This window comes from Myxocyprinus asiaticus, chromosome 20, assembly GCF_019703515.2.
Source record: "Myxocyprinus asiaticus isolate MX2 ecotype Aquarium Trade chromosome 20, UBuf_Myxa_2, whole genome shotgun sequence".
NCBI lineage: Eukaryota > Metazoa > Chordata > Actinopteri > Cypriniformes > Catostomidae > Myxocyprinus > Myxocyprinus asiaticus.
Genome location: NC_059363.1, coordinates 42,875,419 through 42,896,898, shown reverse-complemented (window position 1 = coordinate 42,896,898; position 21,480 = coordinate 42,875,419). Strand labels below are relative to the sequence as shown.

General features: G+C 36.0%; 1 protein-coding gene and 1 non-coding gene across 3 annotated transcripts; both read left to right on the top strand.

The window, feature by feature from the left end:
* The first annotated feature begins 5,099 nt into the window (after window positions 1-5,099).
* trnas-aga (transfer RNA serine (anticodon AGA)) lies at window positions 5,100-5,181 on the top strand. Its single transcript has one exon. It is a non-coding gene; the product is annotated as a tRNA-Ser (tRNA).
* A 64-nt stretch (window positions 5,182-5,245) lies between these two features.
* hs1bp3 (HCLS1 binding protein 3) lies at window positions 5,246-21,480 on the top strand. Of its 2 annotated transcripts, none has more exons than XM_051646284.1 (7): window positions 5,246-5,500; window positions 8,063-8,228; window positions 12,750-12,957; window positions 13,075-13,258; window positions 15,045-15,172; window positions 18,249-18,375; window positions 19,612-20,781. In XM_051646284.1, exons 1-7 carry the CDS (start codon window positions 5,475-5,477, stop codon window positions 19,661-19,663), a joined length of 891 nt encoding a protein of 296 aa, XP_051502244.1. In that variant the 5' UTR covers window positions 5,246-5,474; the 3' UTR covers window positions 19,664-20,781. The 2 variants fall into 2 exon arrangements, with proteins under 2 accessions (XP_051502244.1, XP_051502243.1); XM_051646283.1 differs by having other exon boundaries at window positions 5,292-5,500; window positions 20,639-21,480.

Sequence of the window (21,480 nt, the reverse complement as noted above, 5' to 3'; positions counted from 1 at the left end):
CAAGACACATCTATGGCAAGTGCTACAGGAAGCGTGGGGTGAAATGTCACCTGAGTATCTGGACAAACTGACAGCTAGAATGCCAAGGATCAGCAAAGCTGTCATTGCTGCACATAGAGGATTTTTTGATGAGAACTCTTTGAAGTAGTTTAAGAAGTTCTGAATATTTTTTTTCAAATTGCAATAGTAATTTTTCATGTTATTAATGTCCTGACTATACATTGTGATCAGTTGAATGCCACTTTGGTGAATAAAAGTACCAATTTCTTTCCATATGAGCAAAATCTGTACATTATTCCAAACTTTTGGCCGCCAGTGTATATATAAATTATATATACTGAATATATGTAGAACAACATTAATTCTCTAATTTACAGATTTATACTGATGGATCTAAGGCCCTGGATACTACAGTACATGTATTGGTGTTGGTGTCTTTATTCCAGAATTTAAATCATGCATCATCAAAAGGTTGCCAAATGGATTATCAGTACATAAAATCGAATCAGTTGCATTGTTGGTTGGACTTCAGTGAGTTGAAAATGTTACAGACCAGACAGAGTGGTCATCTATTCAGACATGTCAGCCCTCAATAGTCTTGTATCATTTCAGGCTACTAGAAAAGAAATACTAACTGATATACACATGATTATGAAATCACTAAATAATATGAAAATTGATATGGGTCATTCTACAGGAGTGGTGCAAAATGCTGTCCCCCGCATATATATATATATATATATATATATATATATATACACACACAGTGTATATATATATATATATATATATATATATATATATATATATATATATATATATATGTATATATGCACACAGTATATATATATATATATATGTATATATATGCATACACAGTATATATATATATATATATATATATATATATATATACACAAGGGCATAGGGCATATATAGGCAACTGACACATATTTATAAAAGTCAAGTTGAGTTCTAACAGAGGTAGTAGAAATAATTTATGTAATAGCTTTACAAATCTTTAAAAATAGTGGTTTATATGTTCTTTTCTATTGGGTGGTACATGTCCCCCAATCTACCCCTGAAAAATACACTTAAAAATTAAACACCTCAATGATTTTTCATATTTTTTAAACACTTAAACATAATGCACCTTGTCAAGTCCTACTGATATTTAGTTGACATAAGTTTTCTGCCTTTAAAAAAATAAAAAATTATAACAATAATGTATTTAGAGTGAAAAATTGCTGTCCTACATTTTTTTTGTCAATACCGAAACAAACACAAAAAGTCTCTCTGGACTGAAGCAAAACTTGGCTACACCCCAAACTATGTGACCAGGAAGACAAATTATGCAATTTCCTCTCCCTGGACCATGTGGTGAGTAGATGTATTTTAACATTTTGAATAGTGTTGTAAAGTCAGAAAACCTGGATGTGTTTTTAAAAAGTGTCATTACCGAACTTATTGTTAGTCTTATAAAACACAAAATGTGACATTTGAAAAAATTACATTTGTGACTTTCCTGTTCAAATGAGTAATGTCTAGAATTCTACTGTGCTGACATTTTAATATAAGGGCAAGATTAGCTTGAATTGTCAAACCCGAAACAGTCAATACCGAAAATTTTTTTGCTATTACTGAACAAGCTATGGTTGTTTTGGTATTTACGTATTTGTTTTGGTAGTGATATTAAGTTGTTCTTTCAGATTTTATTTTTAAATATATACATAATTTATACATATAATATATACACTCACCGAGCACTTTATTAGGAAGACCTGTACACCTACTTATTCATGTGATTATCTAATCAGCCAATCATGTGGCAGCAGTACAATGCTTAAAATAATGCAGATATGGGTCAGGAGCTTCAGTTAATGTTCACATTAACCACAAAATGTGATCTCAGTGATTTGGACCGTGGCATGATTGTTGGTGCCAGATGGGCTGGTTTGAGTATTTCTGTAACTGCTGATCTCCTGGGATGCACAACAGTCTCCAGAGTTTACTAAGAATGGTGCCAAAAACAAAAACAAAAAACATCCAGTGAGTGGCAGTTCTGTGGACAGAAATGGCTTGTTGATGAGCGAGGTCAACGGAGAATGTCCAGACTGGATCGAGCTGACAGAAAGGCTACAGTAACTCAGATAAACACTCTGTACAATTTTAGTGAGCAGAATAGCATCTTAGAATGCACAACACTTCGAACCTTGAGATGAATGGGCAAAAACAGCAGAAGAATTAGTCTGACACTTAATTAAGACCATAATGTTCATAATAAAAACTGCTCAGTGAGTGTAAATCTATGTACAGTATGTGAATACTTGTAGACTGATACAGGCAGATAGACACAAGAGATGCAAATGTGCCCAAGAGTACAGCTGAGCTCCTATGTGAATACTGGCAGAGGAACAGGGATGACCCCATAAGCTTTCAGCAATTAACTTACAAAAAGAAAGAGAATAAAAATTTAAGACAAAAGCAAGAGGGAACATTTAAAAATGTAAAAGATTTTACAGACAGGGAGAAGAGATACACATGTGCAAGATGGAGCGCAAGTCAAAAACATCATAGGGCACGGAAGAAAGCACAGAAAGAACAAGGGACCTTCTGCAGGGTAACAACTCCACCTTGTACGTCAACTGAAGGTGTACGTACACCAGACCACAACATACTTGAAACCTAAACATACCTAAACATACTTGCTAAAAGTGTCATTAAGTGACTTGATGTGTAAAACAAATAAGTAAAGGGTGTTCCATGAAAATAAGGTCACTACCAAAACATCAAGGTCACAACCAAAACAGTTTTTTTTTTTTTTTTACAAAACAATTAATGTTATACCATGATTTATATATATATATATATATATATATATATATATATATATATATATATATATATATATATATATATATATATTTATATATATAGTGACCAGGATGGGACATATATTCTATGAATATCAATATGGTATCTTTAATATTTTACATTTAGCAAAGAAAAAAGTTATTGATTTTTACAGTAGTTGCATAAATTAAAGTATAATAGGGAACAGAAAATAGTTCTGAAATTACTTAAAAGTTAATATAGGCACCAACAAATTTCCTAAAAATGATTATTTTATGTTGAATCAACAAAAATGAAGAATACTTAGTTATTTCCTATTTATTACAGTTTTTTTGTTATGTTTCGGTATTGACAAAAATAGGGACGCTGTCTAAAATTAGGAATAATTGTGAAAATTCATTAAAAGATTTCAGTGTACCCATAGTGAATTTATGAATTCCAGATTCAGTGCAATACAAATGTAAAATACATTTGGGAAGAAATTATTACAAATTTGTAAAACTCATCCAACCCTGAATTTGCGCCACTTCTGTAGAATTACCCATATACAATTTTGTTGGGTGCCGGCACACATAGGAGTGTATAGTAATAAGATTGTAGACCAGATGACATTAAAAAGGAACTTGATATATATACAGATTCCTTAAGGGCGAGGAGAAATTAAATCAGTGAATGGCAGATGAAATTGGACTCATGTCATACAGGAAGAACACCGTTTTATAATATATAACCATCAGTTAAACACACATACTGTTGTGAATGTAAGTGTTATGCTAGGTGCGACCAGTAGATGGCGCCTCTAGGTTATGCTATGTGACCTTACCTCTGAGTCAGCCTTGTAGACGGAGTAGTAGTACCTCCCGTTTATGCATTGTGGTTGTGCTGTTGGTGTGTGCCGTTCTGAGACCAGGGAATGAAGTACAAAGTTAATTACACACTGTTGTATCATATCGTGGCTGCACAAGAAATATCACTAATATAAAAATATTGTAGCCTATTTTTAGGACTTATGCATTTCAATTTCATCACAAAATTACATGAAACTGAATTCTGTAATGTTTAAGAAATTTAATTAAACTTAAAATATTTAGTTTTTTACTCAATTCAATTTGTTGGAATTTTGTTATGAAATCAAAATGTGTAAATCTTAAAAAAAAAAAAAAATTTTTTTGTGTGTGTGTGTGTGTGTGTGTGTGTGTGTGTTTGTGTGTATAGAAAAGAGGAGGAGGTTTTACCTATATTGCATTTTGGGAATGCAGGACTTAAAGGAATAGTTCACACAAAAATTAAAATTCTCTCATCATTTTCTCACCCTCATGCCATCCCAGATGTGCATGACTTTCTTTCTTCTGCAGAAAACAAATGAAGATTTTTAGAAGAATATCTCAGCTCTGTAGTTCCATACAATGCAAGTGAATGGGTACCAACATTTTGAAGCTCTAAAAAGCACATAAAGCCAGCATAAAAGTAATCTATACAAATCCATTTATGTCTTCAGAAGTGAAATGATAGGTGTAGGTGAGAAACAGACCAATATTTGAGTCCTTTCTTACTATAAATTCTCCTCCCTGACCAGTAGGTGGCAATATGCACGAAGAATACAAATCATCAAAAACACAAGAAGAAGAATAATGTGAAAGTGAAAGTGGAGATTTACAGTAAAAAAGGTGTAGTGTTGATCTGTTTCTCATCCACACCTATCATATCGCTTCAGAAGACATTGATTTAACCTCTCGGGTCATATGGATTACTTTTTATGCTGCCTTTATATGCTTTTGGAGCTTCAGAATTTTGGTCACCATCCACTTGCATTATGGACTTACAGAGCTGAGATATTCTTCTAAAAATCTCTGTTTGACTTTTGCAGAATAAAGAAAGTCATACACATCTGGGATGGCATGAGGGTGGGTAAACGATGAGAGAATTTACATTTTGGGGTGAACTATTAAATGCATCTTTATTTTTAATAGGTAAACATGATACAGGTTGACATAGGGTTAGATAAACACTGATGATGGCAGGTATTATAGAAATAATGTACATTGTTTTAACACATATTGCACACAAATGATTGGCAGATATGTGGTGTGGTCTAGGACGGTATGGGAACTGAACATACCGCCTGCTGTTGTTTTCTGTAACAACTGTCTAAGTAGAATAGATCAGCCATGTTGTTTGCACAGAAAACAGTTGGAGGCAGTATATGCCTACGTTGAAAGCTCTACTTGGCGTTCAACATCTTCAGTGTAGTCGTGGCCGAGTGGTTAAGGCGATGGACTAGAAATCCATTGGGGTCTCCCCGCGCAGGTTCGAATCCTGCCGACTACGACTGTTTTTTTTTTCTTTTGAGTTATTCACTTTCAACCAACAGTAGCATTTGTTTTTATCGATTGATATTTCTTAAAAATAAAAACAGATTTTTTTAGATGTCGTTAACAATCGAAATAAACCTTTTTCTGTTTAGCATGTTTAGCTCGTCAAGCAGCTGGCACGGAAAGAAACGCAAACATAACTGTTGATCTCGTGACTTTACTACGTCATATTGGATTTCAATCTCTCCGTGTCACTTCTAAGTAATTTCACAAGACTAGGACCGTCGCTGCTAGTGTACACGTTAAACAATGCCAGATGGACTTATCACAAACAGGTAATTCGGCTGAAAACGTCAAAGGTTTCATTGTGTTGCTCTTAACATGGAATGAGATTCTTGCTATCTTACGCTAGTTTCAGCATTGCACGTTTACACTTCAAACTAACGGTTGGCTGTGTGACGCTTCAATAAACTTCGATTATAATCAACGAATCTGCGTGCCAGATTTGTTGATTATACCGAGAGTGTTCTAGTTTGTGGTGTGAATACATTATTAAGAGTCAGCAGTAAACGGATTCAATCTGTAATTTAGGGGAGCAGGTAGAATTAGCCTTTACAACACTTTTTGTTTTTACTCATTTATAATAATAATAATAATAATAAACGTTTGAAGCTTGGACATTTTGCCTCAAACGTCTTTGACGTGTCAGCAGTCATCATTACCAATTTCAGGTCCATTTAACTTAATCAAGTCGCATGCAGTATGTCCACTATGCTATACTATAGTAGTATACTGTGCTAAACTACAATTGGCTTTATTTGCAAACAGCATTTAAACATCAGACGACATTTAAACAGCAGGCAATACACATTTACATAGAAACTACATATTTTAATAAATTGTAAATCCTTCCTTTTTTAAATCAACTACATCAGTGAAATACTTAGCTTAAAACCTACCCTTCATCCACATGTTATTCTCATTGTTAGCCAAATGTATGCACTGTGTATGTTCTCACAATTTCAGCCAAACAGGCACTGGACCCATATTACTGCTGTCCTGAAGACAAATGTTATATGCATAGTATGCATACAGTATTGCATAGTTTTGCATACAGGAAAAGTGCAGCTTTTTTATTTTATTTTTCATATTTCTACCAAGTTAGATCCAGGGTCAGAAATTAAGGGGGTCTAGGTGCAAAAATGCCCCTGAAATTCAAAATGCTGGAGCAAGTAATGCTTTTTCTGTTTTATTTATATAGATCACATCTGATATAGTTCTTAATATTCTATTCTAAGCCTAGTTATACACATTATCACATAAATATGGTTTGGTGTTGATTTTAATTTTATGGGCAGGAGGTAAGATAATCTGAATCTAAATATTCAAATTGAGAATGTATTTTAATGAACTGATTAAATTATATGAATAAAAGGATGACCAAAAAAATAAAATAAAATAAATGCCCCTGAAAATCAAATCCAGAGGACAATTGTTGCCCCTTTATTGAAAAGTTAATTTCTGACACTGGTCAGATCTGTGGAAAAATTAATGTTCCTAAACAGAGATAACAGTTTAAAATAAAGAATGATTTGATGGAATTAAAATCATGACCTTAAAACCAAAAATTACGTTAGGAAGACATTTTTACTTAACTTGCTCAACAGGTTTTTTGAAAATATGTGTGTAAACTATTGCTGTTACTTTCCAATATCGTGGGAGGAGGGAGAAGATTGTCGAGCATGTGCACATATGGCTACGATGAGTGCATTGTTACACACCCTAAGATCGTTCCAAACTCATATATCTTCATTTCTTATGCAGAACGCAAAAGGAAAGAATGATCAAGGGCAGTTAATAGTGACTCACTTTAAAGCTGAATTATTCTTGTAGGCATTCAGTTTATCCCTGCTATTTCCCTTTATTCCATACAGAAACTGCAGTGAACAGATGAACTGTGAAATGATTTAAATTGGTCAATCTTTTCCTAGTTATAACAAATGATGCAGTGTTATTACTAATGTATACTGTTACACTAATATAGATTTTGAAGTATTTAAAATAGATTTATAGTTATGAATAAACTTTTAACACAAATCCACAATATTTACCCTTAAATACATAGGTTTGTAGTCACCCTGACGTCATTTTACCTCCTTTACATCATCCATTTTTTATGGAGGTACAGTATGCCGCCACCTCTTTAGAATTCCTCAACCCTTTTCTTATGAATCATCTAACAATAAAAACATGCCAAAATTGCAAAAAAATTAATAATAATAATCAAATTATTTAATTACCAAAAGTGTATTTAATACTGTCGCAATATATATTTCCACTTCAATAAATCATATTTTATGATTATTTCATATCTATTTAAGTTTAATATCACAGGATATCTATTTCTTTGTTTATTACAAGACAAATGAGTGCCATATTCTTACAAAAGACTACTATATCATGTCGATTTTCTGCACAATAATGGTGAATTATCAGTATCCCACATGCATGTACACATACATTTTATACATGTTATTTGTTCCTCAAGGTGGCGATGATGTTTCAGTAATTGGCTTGATTTACATTTGACATTGTTATTTGATGAAGCAGGAAGTGAACTATAGCAAGTGTAACACATGAACAGGATGATTTGGCTATGGACATTTGGGTGTGTTACTGCAATTGTGTAAGTTGTGTGTCTATTTAGACTCAAGTGCCTGAGAAAATGCAAATGTGTAACTTTTGTGTTATGTGTAGTAGCTCGATATGTGTTTGAAAGCTAGTTGCATCTCATGAAATTTCATTGTGGAAGTAATGAATCTTGTTATGTAATGAAAACAGTTATGAAACAAGATTTTTTTTACTTTTTTCTACATATTTCTTTCTTTTGGAAATAGGCCTTTGCAGAATGAGTCCACTGGAATTGACCTGCACGTGCCACTGTATCAGGAGGTCCGAGGATCGATGATTACAGGACATGTGGAATATCAGATTGTTGTTGTGACCCGCCTTGCTGCTTTCAAGTCTGCAAAACACAAACCAGGAGATGTTGTGCAGTTTGTTGTAGGTGACTGTTAATGTATTACAGTTGAAGTCAGAAGTTTACATACACTTAGGATGAAGTCATTAAAACTATTTTTTCAACCACTTCACAGATTTCACAGATTTCATATTAGCAAACTATAGTTTTGGCAAGTCGTCTAGGACATTTACTTTGTGCATGACACAAGTAATTTTTCCAGCAATTGTTTACAGACAGATTGACTATATTACAATTCCAGTGAGTCAGAAGTTTACACACACTAAGTTAACTGCCTTTAAGCAGCTTGGAAAATTCCAGAAAATTATGTCAAGTCTGTAGGCAATTAGCCAGTTAGCTTCTGATAGGCTAATTGGAGGTGTAGGCTAACGTGGAGTGGTGGTGGCGGCGTAGTGGGCTAAAGCACATAACTGGTTCGATCCCCACAGCCACCACCATTGTGTCCTTGAGCTTAACAGCACTTAACTCCAGGTTGTGCCGGGGGTATTGTCCCTGTAATTGTACACTGTAAGTCACTTTGGATAAAAGCGTCTGCCAAATGCATAAATGGAAATGGAATGTAAAGGTGTACCTGTGGATGTATTTTAAGGCCTACCTTCAAACTCAGTGCCTCTTTGCTTGACATCATGGGAAAATCAAAAGAAATCAGCCAAGACCTCAGAAAATAAATCGTGGACCTCCACAAGTCTGGTTCATCCTTGGGAGCAATTTCCAAATACCTGAAGGTACCACGTTCACCAGTACAAACAATAGTGCACAAGTATAAACACCATGGAACCATTCAGCCAGCATACCGCTCAGAAAGGAGAAGCATTCTATCTTCTAGAGATTAATGTAGTTTGGTGCGAAAAGTGCAAATCAATCCCACAACAACAGCAAAGGACCTTGTGAAGATGCTGGAGGAAACAGGTAGACAAGTATCTATATCCACAGTAAAACATGTCCTATATCAACATAACCTGAAAGGCTGCTCAGCAAGGAAGAAGCTACTGCTCTAAAACCGCCATAAAAAAAGCCAGACTTCAGTTTGCAAGTGCAAATGGGGACAAAGATCTTACTAATTGGAGAAATGTCCTCTGGTCTGATGAAACAAAAATTGAACTGTTTGACCATAATGACCATCGTTATGTTTGGAGGAAAAAGGGTGAGGCTTGCAAGCTGAAGAACACCATCCCAACCATGAAGCATGGGGGTGGCAGCATCATGCTGTGGGGGGTGCTTTGCTGCAGAAGGGACTGGTGCACACAATAGATGGCATCATGAGGAAGGAAAATGATGTGGAAGCAACATCTCAAGACTTCAGCCAGGAAGTTAAAGCTCGGTCACAAATGGGTCTTCCAAATGGACAATGACCCCAAGCATCCTCCAGATTTGTGGCAAAGTGGCTTAAGGACAACAAAGTCAAGGAATTGGAGTGGCCATCACAAAGACCTGACCTTAGTCCGATAGAAAATTTGAGGGCAGAACTGAAAAAGCGTGTGCGAGCAAGGAGGCCTACAAACCTGACTCAGTTACACCAGTTCTGTCTGGAGGAATGGGGCAAAATTCCAGCAACTTATTGTAAGAAGCTTGTGGAAGGCTACCCAAAATGTTTGACCCAAGTTAAACAATTTAAAGGCAATGTTACCAAATACTAACAAAGTGTATGTGAACTTCTGACCCACTGGGAATGTGATGAAAGAAATAAAAGCTGAAATAAATAATTCTCTCTACTATTATTCTGACATTTCACATTCTTAAAATAAAGTAGTGATCCTAACTGACCTAAGACAGGGGATGTTTTCTACAATTAAATGTCAGGAATTGTAAAAAACTGAGTTTAAATGTAGTTGGCTAAGGTGTATGTAAACTTCTGACTTCAACTGTATTTTATTGTTGTGAAAGATTCAGGAACAGTACATGCCAGATCATCATGTGCTAGTTTTTATACCTGAGACTTTAGTACAAGTTTAACTGGGTAAAATGCTTGTGTTGGAAGAAATGAGACAACAATAGTTATATTATAGTCTTTGTGCTTAAACATTACCTGAAGTACAGTAGTATAAAACAGCACTTCACATGATTTTGTTTTAATGTACTGAGGACAAAAGGATATTTAATCATCACTTTTTTCAAAGGGTGCTGCAGAAATATAAACATCAAAAAACATTGGTCTGGTTTGGTCTTAGAAATTGAGGTGTCAGTTTGCACAATGCAGAGATCAAAAAGATCTCTTAAAGAGCTCAGAAAGTCAGTCAGTGATTATGAGTCTGGAAGGACTTTTATGGCCATTTTCAAGGCATTTGTTTTCAATCACTCCACAGTCTGAAAGACAGGAGTGTTCCCTTTAACTCTACAAAGAAGGGGTGACAAAAATGGGAGGGAAAAATTCATAAACATTCTTTCCCCCTTTTATTTAGGGGGGCAGTCCTCTACGCTCTGTATGGAGCCAATTTAGGTAATTTATTAAGCATTTGAAAAAAGTCATTTGAATGTGAAAAACGGAAACATAAATTAAAGTGCTCTCTTTTCAGGTACAATTAATACTGGAAAGATTTAATTCAACTACAAGTGTTCTTTTTAAGTTTCAAGTGCAAGTATTGTTTTTAGGAAACAAATTTTAAACTTGTAAAGTTTTTATTTTTTTCCCCCCAGACAGATTTTTGGCCCTATTATGACATGGATGTGTGGATATGAAAATTGGTTCTGGCATCTGTGAATAGTAATTTGCTAGATAGTGTAAGCGACAGACTCGGATTTCTAGCTGTAAAAAAAAAAAAGAAAAGTATAAACTAAAATACTTTTTTGAACTTTAGTTACAGTTCTGGCTCCATAGGACTGTACCTTCACAGCGCTACTGAGAAGGGAACTATTAGTGTTCCCCTAATAGAGCGCAACAGTACCTGCCCACTTATTCAGCTGTCTGGGTTCCAGAAGTATTTTCCCCATTCATTTCTTCCATAGACTTTTCATAAAATCTTTCATAAAAGAGTTGTAAGCTATAAACCAAACTAACCAGCTCTGAGGTGAATCATAACATCACAAACTTTGTTTAAAGGCAAGAAAGTATTTGAACATCGGACAAAAAGACAAAGGTACAAGGCCTTACATTCTTTCTTACAGTCTCTCATGAGGGCACAGACTACAATCCCATGAAGCATTGCTAATGATGTAATTGAATAAAAATCTATGGGAAAATATAAAACTATTGATTTTAGATGGTTGATTAGTATAGAAACAATATATTTTACGTTTATTGCAAAATATTCTGAAACGTACAAATAGATAAGTAGTTTAAGGATGAAGAGACACTGACTCGATTACGTTATTCACAGTGCGTCATGGGCGGTCGCTCTGAGGCACATTTCGCAGGGGTTCTCTGATTTGTGAAGCTTTCTCTGCTGGATCATGGGTAATAATGTAATTGTTTACCATGAATTCTGTTTTCAAACATGATTGTTAAACAATGAAGTTGAAATAACGCAGACGGATGGCTTCAACTGAAGCATATATCATCGATGAACAACCTTGCAGCTTACGTATGTCTGCCTTTAAAGGTTTATAAGTTATAGTTAAAAATCAATTAGTCTTTGGGATAAATGAATGGGATTTTTACTTCCGGAACCACACTTTTGCGCTCTATTGCGGTAAACAGTGAACATGCCCCAGCTAAAGACAGAGCTAGTAGTTGTACTCCATGGAGTGTTTCACGGGAATGTATCCACATGACACACATTGTTTTATAAACATTATTTTCTTCAAATAAACTGAATAATTGACAATACAGACAAGGGGTACCTGGTTTATGGACTGCACGCCACTGCTGAAAGATGAGTTTTTTTTTTTATTTAAAAGGGGCACTCATGCTGCATCCGAAAATCATACTTCCCTTGTATATACTGTAGTATGCCAATGGAGTGAATGTCCGAATCCTCAGTATTCATAAAACAGTAAGTGATAAATACCCGGATGACATACTGTTTCTGAAGTGTGGATCAACTGTACTCTTTACAGTCCCATAGTCCCTCGGGAACTGAACTGGCCAAGAAGTGCTTTATCAAATACAGTACCAGTGGCGGATTTCGGCATGGGCGACATCTTGCGGGCGGTGGGGGGGGGCGGCACAAGGCACCCACACAGACAAACACAGTCAACAACTTTGGGGGAGTGTTGAAGCGGGTCTCGCCCAGGGCGCCATACAAGCTAGAACCGCTACTGTACAGTACATACATTGACATTACACTGTTTCATACGAAGGGCAATTATTTCTTTTTTTTTTTTATGATGTAGCAGTTGTCCTGGAAATATACTGACACCTAGCGGTGTGAATGAAGCATCACAAAAAGGCTAAAGTTTTTGGTTACTGATTTTTAAAAAAAATGTTTTATTAATTTCATTTTGTTAAAGATTACGCAATTCAATTTGATGGAATTTTTTGTTATGAAATTGAAATGCGTAAATCTTAAAAATAGGCTAAAATATTTTTCAGTGAATGTTGCTTAAAGAATGATTTGATGATTATTTGTAACAGATAATATAAAAAGTATTTGTATTTTTTTCTACAGGTCTCCAAAAAGTACAGTGAACTTGATGAGTTTTACCACAGCCTGATGACTAGATATCCTAGTATCACTCTGCCTTCAATGCCTCGCAAAGCACTGTTTGTGGGTGAGACAGACCTCCGTGAGCGCAGGGTGGCTTTTGACGAGCTTGTCAAATTCATTTCCAAACACCCAATGCTGGCAAACTGTTCAGAGTTACTGGAGTTTTTAGGTTGGTCAAAATGATTTAATGGTGCTGTAAGCGATGTTGGTGGACTTATTAGCCTTTTATTTTGTATACCTCTGTATATACTATAGATAGTATTTGTGTTCTCTTTGATTCTTGTAGGAGCAAAGACAACACTTTCTGATTTTAAAACCACTAATAAGCCTGAAAAGGAGGAGGAAGATTGCCTGGATTTTTTTGGAAGAGATGAACCATCCAGCTTTGTGTCAGTGTCACACACAAAAAGTGTAAAACCACCTCAGCCACATGAAGAGGAGGAATTATTCGACCCATTAGGCAGTGAGCGGTAGGCACCTTCAACTCCAGTATTCTGCCATTAACAAACAAATGAAAAAAAAAAAAAAAAACTAAACTATTTGTGTGTGTGTGTGTGTGTGTGTGTGTTACAGTGGCTTTTTATTGAACTAGTCTGATTTGAATCCCTCACAAACTACAAGATAACTTGATACAAAACTGACTTTTGATACTATAGTTAAAGTCTTTTGGGTCTTTACAGCTGTTAAGATAATGGGTATGCTTTAAGACAGAATTGAAACTCCAATAGCTTTTCATCATATAAAATAATCTATCCATGTCACTGCCCTGAAATTGCTATTAACTATTAAGGAAAAGAAAGACCTATATCCTCCAAAAGTGTGGTGTGCTCCCTCAGATATTTGACCATGATCAACACAACTTCCAAAATAAATAAATTAAAGGTATACCGATATATCGGTTTTATGATAAATCAATGCCGATAGTTACTTTTTGGAACTATCTGTTATCGGCAAAAATCCGTGCCAATTCATTTTTGACTCTTGTGGCCTCCATGCCTGTGCCCTTCATAGTAAGGAAAAACATTGTTTTATCATTCTATAAATCAATGTTAAAAAAACAGCTGGGGGCCTGGGTAGCTCAGTGGTAAAGACGCTGGCTACCACACCTGGGGTTTGCTAGTTCAAATCCCAGGGTGTGCTGAGTGACTCCAGCCAGATCCCCTAAGCAACCAAATTGGCCCGGTTGCTAGTGAGGGTAGAGTCACATGGGGTAACCTCGTCGTGATCGCTATAATGCAGTTCGTTCTCGGTGGGGAGCATGGTGAGTTGAGCGTGGTTGCTGCGGTGGATGCTGTGAAGCCTCCACATGCACTTTGTCTCCGTGGCAACGTGCTCAACAAGCCATGTGATAAGATGCGAAGGTTGACTATCTCAGACGCGGAGGCAAAAGGTATTCGTCCTCCGCCATCCGGACTGAGGCGAATCACTATGCGACCATGAGGACTTAAAAGCACATTGGGAATTGGGAGAAAAAGGGGAAAAAAAAAATAAATAAAAAAAAAACTATCGGCTGATTAATCCGTTATCAGCCTTTTCCACCACCTTAGGCAAAATCCACTACCGGATGATCTCTAAAATGGTATAGATAAATACAGTTTGAAATAATCTAAATTTAGTCAGTCCGATCGAGTCACTTTTATTTTGAAATGATCTTAATTGAATATTCTGTCATAATCTAGCCACTCTCATACCATATTGGTATGCAGGAGCAGAGTAACAATCTGAAACTTTATATTTAGGTTGCATGCGTTAACATATGCCATGCATTACAAATATATATATATATATATATATATATATATATATATATATATATATATATATATTATATTATATTATATTATATTATATTATGTATTACATGAACCAAGATTAAATGCTGTAAAAGTATTGTTCATTGTTAGTACATGTTAAATCATGTTAACAAACAGTCTTATTGTACCGATTCATTGTATAAATTATATTATTGCACTGATTCACTGTATAAACAGCAATCATATAATGCTGTTCAGCAATGCTGTTTGTGGCAACTAGTGTCATCGATAGCTTACCCTAGAAGTATTATAATATACTGTTCCCTTTTTCTAGGTCATGGTGTCTACACTCATGAATGTAATTTCAGTGCAAATAAAAAGCTCTAGTATTTGGAACAAATGTCACATTTTGCTATCATTCATTATCATTATAGGGCCCGATTTGGGTATAAGCTGGGTAACTCCACTTTCTGCGTTGTATGATTGTGTAACTTCATCTTAGGTATAAGAAACACAGGAATACTAGGAATGTGTCCCCAGTGGCCAAGTCTGACACTATACCCAAACCCAAAACACTGTTTGATGAGGAGGATGACCCAGACAAGGGACTATTTACACCTGAAGTAAAGGGTAATTGTTACATTTTCTACTTTTTAACCCTACTTAGGTAACTTGATTACAAAAGATTGTTTAATACTAAAAACATATGCATGTATAGAGAGTCAAAAATATGTCAAGTCAGTTTTATTTGCATTGTGCCTTAATGCCCCTAGTGCGCCTGTGGCAATTAAAAAAGTATTTAGACAAACTGTTGAAAAGAACAGTCATCATAATAATTGAATAATTATCATTTTAAAAAAGCAACAAATTACATTTATTTTCTTTCTTTGTTTACATTTTTGTCAAGCTTGTCATACTTACTGGGATGTCTCGATACCATTTAAAAAAAAAAAAAAAAAATTGAGTACAGATATGTCCTCTGGTACTCTAATATTAATTAATTCATTAAAACTTTAATCAAATGAAAATAGAAGAGTTAATTTTCAACATAATATTGGATTATTTTTATCAAATGAAGTACTTTTATACAGAACCTCAGAGCACAATCCAAAATACAACATTGGGGTTATTTTTGTCAAATAAAGTGCTGCATAACAGAGCATCACAGATGTGAGATATTGTTTAAATATAATACAATTACTATTGATTTATTATAACTATTATTAGTAGTTGTAGTATTACAGTAAATATTACGGTATACATACAGTATATACAGGTGCTGGTCATATAATTAGAATATCATCAAAAAGTTGATTTATTTCACTAATTCCATTCAAAAAGTGAAACTTGTATATTATATTCCTTCATTACACACAGACTGATATATTTCTTATAATTTTGATGATTATAACTGACAACTAAGGAAAATCCCAAATTCAGTATCTCAGAAAATTAGAATATTACTTAAGACCAATACAAAGAAAGGATTTTTAGAAATCTTGGCCAACTGAAAAGTATGAACATGAAAAGTATGAGCATGTAAAGCACTCAATACTTAGTTGGGGCTCCTTTTGCCTGAATTACTGCAGCAATGCGGCGTGGCATGGAGTCGATCAGTCTGTGACACTGCTCAAGTGTTATGAGAGCCCAGGTTGCTCTGATAGTGGCCTTCAGCTCTTCTGCATTGTTGGGTCTGGCATATTGCATCTTCCTCTTCACAATACCCCATAGATTTTCTATGGGGTTAAGGTCAGGCGAGTTTGCTGGCCAATTAAGAACAGGGATACCATGGTCCTTAAACCAGATACTGGTTGCTTTGGCACTGTGTGCAGGTGCCAAGTCCTGTTGGAAAATGAAATCTGCATCTCCATAAAGTTGGTCAGCAGCAGGAAGCATCAAGTGCTCTAAAACTTCCTGGTATACGGCTGCGTTGACCTTGGACCTCAGAAAACACCCCAAACCATCACTGACTGTGGAAACTTTACACTGGACCTCAAGCAACGTGGATTGTGTGCCTCTCCTCTCTTCCTCCAGACTCTGGGACCCTGATTTCCAAAGGAAATGCAAAATTTACTTTCATCAGAGAACATAACTTTGGACCACTCAGCAGCAGTCCAGTCCTTTTTGTCTTTAGCCCAGGCGAGACGCTTCAGACGCTGTCTGTTGTTCAAGAGTGGCTTGACGCAAGGAATGCGACAGCTGAAACCCATGTCTTGCATACGTCTGTGCGTAGTGGTTCTTGAAGCACTGACTCCAGCTGCAGTCCACTCTTTGTGAATCTCCCCCACATTTTTGAATGGGTTTTGTTTCACAATCCTCTCCAGGGTGCGGTTATCCCTATTGCTTGTACACTTTTTTCTACCACATCTTTTCCTTCCCTTCGCCTCTCTATTAATGTGCTTGGACACAGAGCTCTGTGAACAGCCAGCCTCTTTTGCAATGACCTTTTGTGTCTTGCCCTCCTTGTGTAACGTGTCAGTGGTCGTCTTTTGGACAACTGTCAAGTCAGCAGTCTTCCCCATGATTGTGTAGCGTACAGAACTAGACTGAGAGACCATTTAAAGGCCTTTGCAGGTGTTTTGAGTTAATTAGCTGATTAGAGTGTGGTACCAGGTGTCTTCAATATTGAACCTTTTCACAATATTCTAATTTTCTGAGATACTGAATTTGGGATTTTCCTTAGTTGTCAGTTATAATCATCAAAATTAAAAGAAATAAACATTTGAAATATATCAGTCTGTGTGTAATGAATGAATATAATATACAAGTTTCACTTTTTGAATGGAATTAGTGAAATAAATCCAACTTTTTGATGATATTCTAATTATATGACCAGCACCTGTATACAGTAGTGAGATATTTCTATCATACTTTTATTTTGGAGTGAAGTCCCCTCCATTTCTGTGTGTTTTTGACACCTGCCCACATATTCACAAGCGCTCACATTTGAAGCGCACAGCACATGCAAACTATATATTTATCTCATTTAGTCGCAGCCTTTGTGGTTAAATAATCACACAAGAACATAATGTGATTTTAATTTGCGCGCTGAATGTTTAAGGAATGACATACGTATGTTAGATAATATTGGTTTTTGGTGCTGGAGCATTTATATGAGCATGAGTACGAGTACCTGAACGCGGTATCGGACCATCCTTACAATAGTCCAAAAATGTGGTAGTGCCAGTCTTGCCATCTGGGGGTAAAATGCCACATGTCACTCCGACACTGTATTATTTTTTGGCTTCCGTTAAACACAAAGCAGATATTGTTCTTAGGTTTCTGCTTTTAATTTGAAAACATGGTCCATACAGCTTGTGTGCTATAATTCAAGTCTCTGAAGCCATATGATAGCTTTGTGTAAAGAAAAAGACCAACATTTAAACCATTATTCAATAAAAAAACTTGCCTTCCTCTGGGGCGCGCAAATCTCATTTGTGCTTGTGTTCCATTCAAAAAGGGCGGCTTTGGACACGTTATGCCAAGTTTGATGTCATACATTTGACCCATCGTAACGTGACCCCATTTATGCACTACTGAACAACGCATGAGATTTGAGTACTAATAACATAAGGTTTAGTACAAAATGACAGAATTTTCATATTGGGGTGAAATATTCCTTTAGGACTGACCAACATTTAGAGTTGGGGGTTGCTACCTCTTTAACAACTAATATGTCTCTTTTGTGTCTTATTTCTCCCCACAGCTGATATGAGGCTGTTTGAGGACCCACACTTTGGAAGGACTGACATTTTGATGTGTTCTAATGCCAGTAACAACAGCATTCAGTCTACTGACTCTAAAATGGACGAAGACATAGATGAGCTTTTCAGGTTGGATCTCCGTTAATAATCGCTGTTTCTTACGAGTTTTAAATACTCAGTCATTGCATAGCCATGAAGATTAAAGAACACACAGGTAAATAATATGAAAAAGCATACAGTGGCCCCAAAACATATTTCAACACTGAAGCCACACTTAAAAATGAATGAATATACATACATACATTTTCTTTAAGTATGAAAACTCAGTTTTCAGACGTATTGACTCCTAGAAGTTGCGTAAAGCTAGACAACCAGACCTAATGATTTTTAGTCAGCTCTTGTCATGCAGACTGATCTCACAATGAAATCGGAAACAGTAGGTTGAACTTTTCTTTTGCTAAAATTGGTCTGGGCTTACCGAAATGCGAAACACTACCCCCAGTGGCCAAAGCGGTACGTTTTGTTGGGCGTATGGGCACGTGTGAGCTCCATTTTCCGAGTGTAATGTCCATGGAGGGGCGCCAAAAGTGAGTTGTGAAGCAAGTTGTTTTCAGCTGCACAGGCTGTAATACAGTGAAGAGGAAGACATGTTTTATAAACTGTATCCTTCTACCCAAACCTCTAATCAAAAGCTAACATCAGTGGAGTCAAAATTTAATGTTTGGGGGAAAATGCAGCCTCTGAATTGCGCTTATCACTGATTATGTGCAAAAGATTACTTTGGTTTCAATGCGGGATTTGAACCGGGGTCGTCCACACTGGTGACGCAGCACACTTCTGGTTGCACCAGAGGGGAAGGTGAAAACACTGCAGCCGATGCAGAAATGTCTGATATGAGATGCCACTTGTCTGTGAGTCAGCACAATGTGGCCAATCCTAGGGTACTGGAACTCTCGGAAACAACATGCCGGCTTCCCATGTGATCATGTGGGAACTGTCTGTTTTAATGAACAGGTTCAAAAAATGTTAAAGGAATATTCCGCATTCAATACAAGTTAAAAGGTTTGTTCACCCCAGAAATGAAAATTATCTCATCATTAACTCACCCTCATGACATCCCAGATGTGTACTGTAATATTTATGTCCTTTTTCCTTCACTTTCACTTTTTCCTTCTTCTGTTGTTGGTGATTCACATTCTTTGTGCATATCACCCTCTACTGGGCAAGGAGGAGAATTTATGACAAAAAATTACTTAAATATTGATCTGTTTCTCACCCACACTTATCATATCATATCTGAACATATGGATTTAACCACTGGAGTCATATGGATTACATTTATTCTCCCTTTATTTGGATTTTCAGATTCAAAATTTTGGCACCCATTCACTTGCATTGTGAGGACCTACACAGCTAAGAAATTCTTCTACAAATCTTCATTTGTGCTCTGCAGAAGAAAGAAAGTCATACACATCTGGGATGCCAGGAGGGATGAGAGAATTTTCATTTTTGGGTGAACTATCACTTCAAGCTCAAACAAGAGCATTTGTGGCATAATGTTGATTACTACAAAAATTAATTTTGTCTCATCCTTCCTTTTCTTTAAAATAAAAAAGCAAAAATCTGGGTTACAGTGAGGCATTTACAATGGAAGTGAATAAAGGCCAATCTGTAAATGTTAAAATATTAACTGTTTCAAAAGTATAGCCACAAGACGTAAACAATATGTGTGTTAACATGATTTAAGTGTGATAAAACTGCATACTTTTCTGTGTAAAGTTATATCCAATTTTTCAACTTCGTTGACATGACGACGTAATGCCATGAACCCAAACAACTTAAAATGACTGTAAAAACAACTATTTACAGCTCAAATAATCCACAAGTTTAAACAGAAGAATTAATACAAGTGCTTTTATAAAATAATAAGTTTCCCATTTCTGCCTTTAAACCCCCCAAAAATTGGGCCCCATTGGCTTCACTATAATTGAGATTTTTTCTTTTTTTTTTCTTTTTTTTTTTAAAGAAAAGCAGGGACAAGTCGAAATAAATATTTGTGCTAATCATCATTATGCCAGTAACAGGGTGCAAATTACAGGGGGGTTTGACCCCCCTAATCAAGGCTTGATATCCCTCGAAGGATGTCAAAACTAGATGTTGGGGGGTGGGGGGGTCATAGAATATACTCGTAATATGAAGCTTTATTTGTAAATATGTACATTTCTATAGCTCTGCTTGATTTTAAATTGGAATCTGGGCCACCCCTAAAATAGGTCATACCATTCACACTGCCTGAGTGGTAGTAAAGTGTATCATTAAATCATAATCCCCAACATCAACACTACCTCGAACACCACTGCATCCTAGAATGAGATTTCTTTTTCCTGGTTAGGGTGGAAGTGGATTTGGACAAACTCCTGACTGTCAGCAAGACGGCCAAACGTAGACCAGATATTGCTCTGAAACCCAAACCTGAAGTGAAAGGAAAGTCATCCCCTGTGACCCATACTACTGGGCTGCAGCAGAGCAGAGCTGAAGCTATGGATCAGATGGATATCCTCCAATACATCCAGCAAAATGAAATGCCAGCCAGTGAGGATTTGGATCTTTTCTAGCACTTATGTTCTGGAACATACCAGCTCAGTGACACCAACGTGACTCAACAGAAACACTCAATGAATGTTGTCTATGAACCCTTGCCTTGCACTTTACATCCAGAAAGACATATGAAGGTGAGAAGAAAGAAAAGAGCTCCCAACTCATTTTTCAGTTGTCATTTTTCGAGGTGTCCTTTTGACATCCTCAAGGTGCCTTAACATAAAATACCTTAGAGTAAGAAAGCATTTTGAATGTGTCTCACAGTATTAAAAACAGTGATTAGAAATACAGATTACTGGATAAACATGCATGTGTTTATAAGAAGTAAAGACTTGAATAAAATTAACATTCTACGTCTGCTTAACATCTTGAAGTAACACAAGGAATGTTACAGATAGGCTTGCATTCTTAGAGCATTAAAATGATTACCCAAAACATTGACTATCAAAGACTTTGAATCGCTTCGTACTGATCACAAATGTTATCGAGCAATGCCAGACAGTCATTTGTGTACCACACTACTTGAATGACATAATACATTTTTTCAACAATTACGTTTGATGTTTTAGCACTACTTTCAACATTTACACAGTCATTAATTATGGAATTTTATGGAAATAAAGAATTTTCAATGCA

What these genes read in the sequence shown, in the direction of transcription:
- hs1bp3 (XM_051646283.1), top strand. Translation starts at nt 5,475, where the DNA reads ATGCCAGATGGACTTATCACAAACAG. An exon ending in GACCCATTAGGCAGTGAGCG is followed by an intron (nt 13,259 to 15,044) that starts GTAGGCACCTTC and finishes ACTTCATCTTAG; the next exon opens with GTATAAGAAACACAGGAATA. An exon ending in GACATAGATGAGCTTTTCAG is followed by an intron (nt 18,376 to 20,638) that starts GTTGGATCTCCG and finishes TTTCCTGGTTAG; the next exon opens with GGTGGAAGTGGATTTGGACA.